The sequence below is a fragment of the Hydra vulgaris genome, chromosome 04 (assembly GCF_038396675.1).
Source record: "Hydra vulgaris chromosome 04, alternate assembly HydraT2T_AEP".
NCBI classification, from domain to species: Eukaryota; Metazoa; Cnidaria; class Hydrozoa; order Anthoathecata; family Hydridae; genus Hydra; species Hydra vulgaris.
The window spans coordinates 42,644,527-42,653,965 of NC_088923.1; the positions used below are offsets into that span (position 1 = coordinate 42,644,527).

At 31.7% G+C, this 9,439-nt stretch overlaps 2 protein-coding genes across 2 annotated transcripts; one reads left to right on the forward strand and one right to left on the reverse strand.

Annotated features, from left to right (window-relative positions):
• Positions 1-4,257: 4,257 nt before the first annotated feature.
• On the reverse strand, positions 4,258-5,073 carry LOC136079421 (uncharacterized). Its single transcript, XM_065795157.1, has one exon. The coding sequence runs from the start codon at positions 5,071-5,073 to the stop codon at positions 4,258-4,260; it is 816 nt and encodes a 271-aa protein (XP_065651229.1).
• A 2,167-nt stretch (positions 5,074-7,240) lies between these two features.
• Positions 7,241-8,296, forward strand: LOC136079422 (uncharacterized). The gene has a single exon (XM_065795159.1). The coding sequence runs from the start codon at positions 7,241-7,243 to the stop codon at positions 8,294-8,296; it is 1,056 nt and encodes a 351-aa protein (XP_065651231.1).
• Positions 8,297-9,439: the final 1,143 nt, after the last annotated feature.

Here is a 9,439-nt window from a genome sequence, read left to right on the forward strand (position 1 = left end):
GTTGACTGATTAATTGTAGCAGCTAGTCTCTTGATGCCATTGTTTGAAAGCCCTGTGTTTGCCTGAATTTGAACAAGTTCTTTTATACTAATTGATGGGTTTGGAGGAAATAGTTTTCTAGCTGATGAGGAACCTAAATATTTATTTTAAAGCATAATTTTCATTTTAGATACACGATAAACTCTCAGAATATGTCTTTTGTTTCCCTAGTTCATATTTATTGGAATAACCTATATTTTGTACCATATTCTGTCGGTTTTTGACGGAAAACTCGAAAATTATGGTTTATGTCGGTTAAAACTGAAATTTGGCTTCTAAAAAAAAAAAAAAAAAAAAAAATCTTGTCGGTAAAATTTGTTTTTTTCATTTTCACCCCCCCCCCCACGTCTTTGTAGTTCGGTACGGCCCTGTCAATAACTTACCAGGACGTTGTTATCTGATTTTAATACTTATATCCAAGTGATCCCCATAGTGTGGGCTATCATTCCACAAAAGGGTTTTCTCGGGTCAGAAAGTTAAGGTTAGAACCCATTTTATAACACTGTGATATACATATATACATACGCACGCATATATATATATATATACATACATACATACATACATACATACACACATACATACATACATACATACATACATACATACATACATACATACATACATACATACATACATACATACATACATACATACATACATACATACATACATACATACATACATACATACATACTTACATACATACATACATACATACATACATACATACATACATACATACATACATACATACATACATACATACATACATACATACATACATACATACATACATACATACATACATACATACATACATACATACATACATACATACATACATACATACATACATACATACATACATACATACATACATACATACATACATACATACATACACACATACACACATACATACATGTATGTGTGTCTGTATGTATGATCACTACTCATGATCCACTTAAATATTTGGGTATTCAAAATTCTTCTTAAAAACACGGAGGTTTTAAAAAAGTAGCTTATGTTACTCAGACTACTTGGAAATATGAGCACTTTAAATTAGCTCAAAAAAATAACATTGATTAAGTAAAGGAACACCAACCTGACAATTAAAACTAATTTGTGAAATACGGTTCGTTTTAAACAAAACTCTTCATTAAAAGTTCAAATTTTAAGCCACTTTTATTGAAACAATGCTTCTTTGTTTTACGCACACATACAAAAAATTAGTTTGTTATTTTTTCAATTTTATTAACTCAAACTTTTAAACAATAAAAATATAAATTTTTCGAATTTAACTTACAGCCAATTCACCAATCATTATATATTTGGCTTCAGCATGAAACATCCTAATTTTTTCTGAAATTGTGGACGCTGACTTTGGCAAACTATGCCTACAATTTTCAAAAAGCAGTCTTAGTAATTCAGATTGAGTTATGGACCTAATCAAACATCCATCAAGAGCTGTCAACTTGGTAAGAAGATAATTTAACAACATCTTAGTCAAAACTGGTCTGTAACTGGATGGTTTTCAATCTATTTTCTCACAACTTTTGACGTGTCCAATTAGGCCGTTTGTGCTGCTTCCGACAAGCGACTCTTTTATGACATTTTTTGCAATCTCCGTATTTTTTATCATTCACCACAACTTTATCAAAGCAATTCCACGCTTCCGAAACTGAAAGAAAAATTATCAATTTGAACTCAGATATTTATTTTTAATTTTGTTTGAATTGCGATAAGTTATCATATTTTAAGTTATTAATTAAGTTATTTATTCTTATAGGTAAGTATAATTAAACATTAACTATTATCAATTGTTATCACTGATAATATTTTATTACACAATTTATCCACAATGCACAGTAAGACTTATGGTGGACAAAATTATATCATACGATATACGACACTACTTTTACAAAATAAAAGTATTATACGTTTAAAACTTACCTCGTTATTTTATAACCAGTTTTTGTATATATTGTAAATAATGATCTTGACTAAATTTTTTTTTGTAAAGGTAAACTATTGAATAGTTAAAATATATTAACTAATATCACATACGCATAATATTTTAAATGTTACTGTTTACAATATCTTTGCTTAAAAATTAAAAAATTCTTTCTTGACAAAAAAAAGGGTATTTTATTACACATTACATTTTATTATACCGCAATTGGTTTTTATGGATTTAAAAAGCTATTATTAAAAATATATTATCATACCAAAAAGAGTTTTTGAAATAGTACAATGGAAAAGTACGAGTACGTTTTATTATATGGTTTTGAATAAAATAAGCTTTTTTTTGAGGGTTTTTCTACCATCACCACCTGGCCCAGTGTGCATTATCAATTGCTTTGCGATGTAAATTAGTGTTGTTGTTGAACAAAGAGAACGCTTACATTTTGAAAACAACTAGAACTATTGTAAAAGCCGCGTGGAAATAAAATAAGAATTTAATTATTTTACCAGTAAAAAACTGATGCTTTCTAAAAACTTCGTCGAAGTTTCGTCGAAGTTTCTCGATTTCTCTCGAACTCCGAAACTCCAAAAAACCGAGAAAAATCCGACGAGACGGAGTTCCGAAAGGATACATTGGCCTCAGATCGCTTTCCTATTTTTATTTGTATAAATGCAAATTATAAGTTAAATCTCCTAAAAAAGCGTGTATACAATAACAATAACTTGAAATCATTTAAGGAACAAATTTCGAATCAAAACTGGAACAATATTAACTTCAATGATGATATAAACCTGATCTACGATTCTTTTTTAAAAACATTTAAAACAATCTATGACGCTAACTTCCCTATTCGTGAAATAATCCTTAACGCTAAGAACATATCGTGTCTATGGATAACAAAAACTGTATATTAAATATCTAAAATATAAATCAGTCAATCATAAAAATTAAATACTTAATTTATAAAAATAACTTCGAAAAACTCCGCAAAAATGCGAAAAGAAGTTACTTCTCTGACTGTTTATTATGTTTACAAAGCACAAACACAGGGCCGTAGTGAGATCAAAAATCCTTTCGGGCAAGGAGAAAAAATGCCGCCTCAAATTCAATAATTTTTTTAATGTTTAATTTGATTCAAATTTTGATAAACCTACTTAAAGCACATTTAAAATCAACTTTAAATCGTGCTTTGTGGTTGAAAGTCATTGAAAAAATTACCAAGCATTAGTTTTTTTAATAAATATTAAAATTAGACACATTCAAACAAAATTTATTTTTCTAGCTTTCAATGATGCAAAGTTATCAATAATTTCATTGTAACACAGAGATTTTGCCAGGGGATTTTCAATTGACAAAATGGCAAGATTATTCAAACGTTCTTGACCCATGGAGGATCTTAGATAATTTTTCAAAAGTTTAAGTTTGCTAAAGCTACGTTCACATGATGCCACAGTGACGGGTAGAGTGAAAAAGATTCTAAGAGCAATTTCAATGAAAGGGTATGCCTCAGTCAAAGAATAGGTGTGCATAAATTGCAAGATTTTCAATGGATTTGCATTTTTTAAATCTGGATCAGGACACTGGCTTGAATTTTAAAGCTTTCAATTTCAGATAGAAACTCATTAGCATTAAGATCACGAACATATTTTTGACAAAGTTTATCTCCACATTTCTTCAGATCTTCAACTGACATACTTGCAAGAGAGTTACCATTTAGAAACTCAAAATCTGATGAAATCTCAGCCATTGTTTCAAAACTCCAGTGTAATTGTGTAATTATACTGTCAAAGACTATATTACAATTAATTTCAAAATCTTTTTCTGGAGGTATGTGTGAACTTTCTTCCCTTGTTTCATCATCAAACATCCTTTTTGCTTTTCGTTTTCTTTTGATTGGAAAGCTAGCTTCAATGTCAAAATCTTTTGATATTATTTCAGGTTTTGTATAGAAGCAATCAGACCAGCAAATTTTTTTGATGCAATATCAATTGTCATATTTTTTGATTGTAAGCTGCGATTCTCTCTGTCGATTAATGTAAGTATCATGTTCCAAGGGTCAAGCCAGCCAAGAAACTCAAAATCAACTTGAATCAAAATCTCTAGCTCCGGACCTTGTTTCAGCATTTAGCAGAGAATCATTACAAATTTCTTGTAAAACATTGCAAACATTTGTGATTTGATTACTTAGTGAATGCATAGCCTCCTTTTTAGCAGACCAGCGTGTTTCACTTTGACTTTTTAGGGTGACTTCAAGTGTTTTCATCAGTTTGTCCCATCTGGTAGTAGAACTCGAGAAGAAATTGAATATTTTTGAACCTTTCCAAAAATGTAATCATAAATGGGGAAACTTCTGCTGAATGGACTCTTACAAGATTGAGAGTGTGAGCTGCGCAAGACAAATACCGTGCTAAATCATTTTTTGCAGTTATTTGGGCTTGAACACCAGAATATTTTCCAGACATGTTGGCTCCATTGTCATAACTCTGATCTGGGCAATCTTCGATGTTTAATTCACCTTTATTTAAGCTGAATAATATTTCTGAAGCCAAACAAACTCCGGTTTTTTGATGAGACTCAACGAAATCCAGAAAACTCTCTTCAATAGAACATTCTCCACCAGTGACACAAACATATCGGATTATTTCTGACATTTCTTCTTTGTGAGAGAGATCAGGAGTGCAATCAAATAAAATTGAATAATATTTGGCTTTTTTAATTCTCGTGACTATATCGCTTTTCACTTTACTGCCAAGAAGTTCAATTAGTTCATTCTGGATTTGTGGGGAAATGTAACTAACAGATTTCTGCTTAAGTTTAACATTCGTTATGTGTTCTGCTAAAGGATGATGATAGCGTGCTATTAGTTCAATTGTGTTGAGAAAGATTCCACTGTTTGGCTCACCAATAATATTGGAACAGCCTCGAAAAGCCAAATTGTTCTTAGCGCAGAACATAATTGAATCTATAACAACTTTTAGAATATTTCGCCACTTTTCTTTTTCAGTTTGGATGGCATTTTGAATGTCCTTGTCTAAAAATCTTCCCTCTCTCAGATTTTTTTCCATTTCTTTACATGAAGTGAAACACTTTCTATGTTCACAGCTATTCTCGTGTTCAGGGATTCGAGGCAGAGCCGTGGCTAGGCTCCCCAAAACCCCCAACTGGGGGGGAGGGCAGCATTTTTAGGGGCCTTTTTTGTAATTTGAAATTATTTTTTTTTGTATATTTTATAATAAGAATATTTGAATATATATACAGTTACTGTTACTATTAATAAAAAAACATGGCCTTTTAAACACGATATTACCAAAATTAAGCAAGCGTGAAAAAAGCAATAATATTTTTCATGTAGAAAAAAAAATTAAAAAAATGTTTAACTCCCGAGGTCCGAATTTTATGAAAAACGCGGGCTTTATAAAAATCTGTCAAACCGTTAAAGAAAAACCATTAAGCAGTAGCCAATCGCGCATATTTTATTAGGTGCGAATATATTATTATTTGTATTTAGATTACATATTTCAATGTTTATTTATTTATAAATTATAAGTCGTTTTTTATTTTTGGCGATTCACGATTTATCTTGGTAATAATTTATTTTATTACTATGCTATTTGTTATTACTTTTGCTTTAATACTATGAAATAAAAAGTCTATTATTTGTTTCAATTAAATCATACGCATTGTTTTTAAAGAAACAAATGTATAGCATTGGAAAACTGGAAAATTATCAATGAACTGATTTTTTTGTTAATACTATTATTATTATTATTGTTATCATTCTTATTATTATTATTATTATTATGCGTTGTTAGATTTTAAATATAAAAAAAACAAAAAAACAATGATGGTTTCCAAAAATTTATAATTATATTTCGATAGTATATCACGATATAATTATTGGTATGAAAAAAGTGAAAAGTGGTGCCACTAAGAGAAGAGAAAAAGCTGCAGCCAGGGAGGAAATCGCAAATCACCCCAAGCTAACACATTTTTTGAAAAAATTAGTTCAGACTTGAAGTGTTTCGATACCAACAGAAACTACAAATAATTCTGATTGTCATTATGTGAATACTAGAGTAGTGTCAGATAGGTTGATATGCGAGTTTACGTCAAATGGCATAACAATTCCGCCTATTTTTCTCAGTGATGATCCTTCTGAGTGGCCAGATAATGTGTCTTACGCACAGAGGTGTGACATTGTTAAACGTGGTTTCAAAAAGATCGAAATTGATTTTCCATACAATTTAGAAAGAAAACAATTTTCACTGAATTATTATAACCGCAAGATGAAGAATGGAGAAATCTTTGAACGCACATGGCTCATATATTCTTTGAACAGCAATAAAGTGTTTTGTTTTTGTTGCAAACTTTTTGGGATAACTTCTTCACCATTCCGGCAAGGAATGAACACTTGGGAAGGCTTGTCAAAAAAACTTAAAGAACACGAAACATGCAGGGCACATTTCAAGTGTTTTGAACAATGGATGACTTTACGAAAAGGTTAACTGATATTTTCTTTAATTTATTGCTTTGTTACTTTTTTTTTCTTAATTAATTTCTTTTTCCTCAATTTTGGTAATGCAGGCATTGCAAATCAAGCTACCATAGACGAGAAACAACAAAAGTTGCTTCATAAAGAGCAGATATTTTGGAGGCTGTGTTAGAAAGGATACTAGACATTACCTTATTTCTTTCTGCAAGAAATCTTGCATTACGTGGTTCAGACACAGTCATTGGTTCAAAAAACTATGGAAACTTTCTTGGGGTGTTTGAATTACTGGTTAAGTATGATACCGTTCTCAATGAGCTTATGCAAAGAATTCAGGACAAAGAAACCAAGGAGCACTACTTGAGCAATGACACACAGAACGAGTTGATTAGACTTTTAGCCAGGGAGATTGAATCCAAAAACCTTTCTAAGGTAAAAAAAGCAAAATACTATTCTATTATTTTTGATTGTACGCCAGACGTTTTGCACAAAGAACAAGTGAGCATTATTCTGCGATCAGTAACATGTACTCCTGGAGTAGGTTTCGACATTTCCGAAAATTTCTTTGGATATCTCACAGTAATACCATACCAATGATACCACTGGAAAAGGGCTTTTCAATTCATTTTTAAATCAGGCAAAAAATTGGGATCTAAAGATTTTAGACCGTCGAGGTCAATCTTACGATAATGGTGCTAATATAAAAGGTAAAAGTAAAAGGTGTTCAAGCAAGGTTTCTGGAAATGAATCCTAAGGCCTTATATGTTCTATGTGCTAACCATTCACTCAATCTTGTTATTGTTGATGGTGCACTGTCATCCATCATTGCAATTTCTTTTTTTGGTGTTCTTTCAAGGTTATACACGCTCTTTTCATCGTCTCCTCCTCGATGGGAAATTTTAAAATCATGCGTGGCAATTTCAGTCAAGCCACAATCAGATACCAGATGGGAAAGTAGAATAAACTGTGTTAAACCACTTCGCTTCTATTTAAAAGAAATCTTAGAGGCACTTGAAAAATTGGAAGAACATGCCTTAGAAAAAAGAGATGGGGCAACAGCCACAGAAGTACGATCGCTAACAGAATATATTAGAACATGGCCTTTCTTATTATCAATCATTATTTGGTATGACGTTTTATTTCAATTTAACAAATCAAGTAAGCTGCTTCAGTCTTCTGCAACCTCTTTCGACATATTAGCAAGTGAAATAAATGCAACAAAAGCGTTTCTTTATGAGTATCGCGAAAATGGATTTTCTGACGCACGTTTTAAGGCATCAGAAATCGCAGAAGTATTGGGTATTGAAAAGGTTTTTTCGATGGTGCGTTCACGAAAAAAAAAATCGATTTATTTATACGAGTGTGCTGATCACACTTGGCAACCTGAACATCAGTATAAAGCAGATTTCTTTTTGCCACTAATTGATATGTCAATTGCATTAGTAAAAGAGCGTTTTGAACAGATCAGCATTGTCACAAAGCTTTATGACTATCTTTACCGATCTGAGAGTCTTATCAAAGCTTGTAATAAAAATTCTCTGTCTGCTTATTGCAAAAATTTGCAAATAAAGCTTGCTGATATAGATTCTGAGGATTTAAAATCGAAGTTAAAACGTTTTGTCATAGTTATAAAGGAGGAAATAAATGCTCTCCTAAAATCTGCATATGACTTCCTAAACTACATCTACAAAGAAGAGCTGCAAGAAACTTATCCCAATCTAGTTATTGCGTTACGAATCATACTTACTTTACCAGTTACTGTTACAAGTGCAGAACGTAGCATCAGCAAGTTAAACTAATTAAAAAATTTCATAGGTTAGTATAAATAATCTTGCTTCATTAAACATAAATACGTGTAGCTTTATTTCTTTGTATTTTTAAATAGGTCAACAATGGTCGATGAATGTTTGTCTTCCTTAGCAATCCTGTCTATTGAGGACGAGGTTGCAAGAACATTAAGTTATGAAGGCATAATAAATGAGTTTGCAAGCATGAAAACGCGTCGCAAACCCTTTTTTTGATGGTTTGCGACGTACTTCTATTATCTGCGTAATGGGGGGGGGGGGGGATGGGGCCAAATCCACAAGCCACGGCACTGATTCGAGGGTTTAGTTGTTTCCATTCTGAAAAACCTTTTGATGTATCTGCAAACTTGCTTGTCTTTGTGTTTGAAAAAAGGATACATGGAAAGCCAAACAAAGAATTTTTTGATGCACTGTATAACAACCATTCTCGTGTTCAGGGGTTCGAGGGTTTAGTTGTTTCCATTTTGAAAAACCTTCTGATGTATATGCAAACTTGCTTGTCTTTGTGTTTGAAAAAAGGATACATGGAAAGCAAAACAAAGAATTTTTTGATGCACTGTATAACAACCATTGACGATTAACTTTTTCCCCATTGGGAAGATTTTTTTCAAACCAACTAGAACTGAAATGTCTGTTTTCTGATGATGTTGATGTGATAGGATAGACTTCTCTCTTGTCTTGTTTAGCACCATGTTCAACCAAAGAACATCTTAGACTGTCATTAATTTTGGGCCAAGTTGGTAGATCATCAAACTTGAGTTCTAACAGATTTGTAGTAACTGCATTTTGGTTGACTTCATTGTTTTGCAGTAACTGTTCATCATCACATCGAAAAAAAACTGGACATTTTTGCGCTGTAAAAATAAAAATAAACTATATCAACATTTTTTCCATTGTAATATTGCAAATGACATGACTTAGTTTGGTAAGTTTTTTAATTAAATTTATTTGTGATTTTGACTTGAAAATCCATCAATAAAAATTTTTTTACCTGGTTGTTCTGTTTGATCTTCACTTTTTTTAATCCATTTTACAAACACCTTTTGTAATTTTTTGTCACTTTCAAGTCGTTGCTTTTTTAACTTTTTGAAAGCTGAACCAGATAGCACTGTGCTCCCCTGTGACCCTCAGGATAAA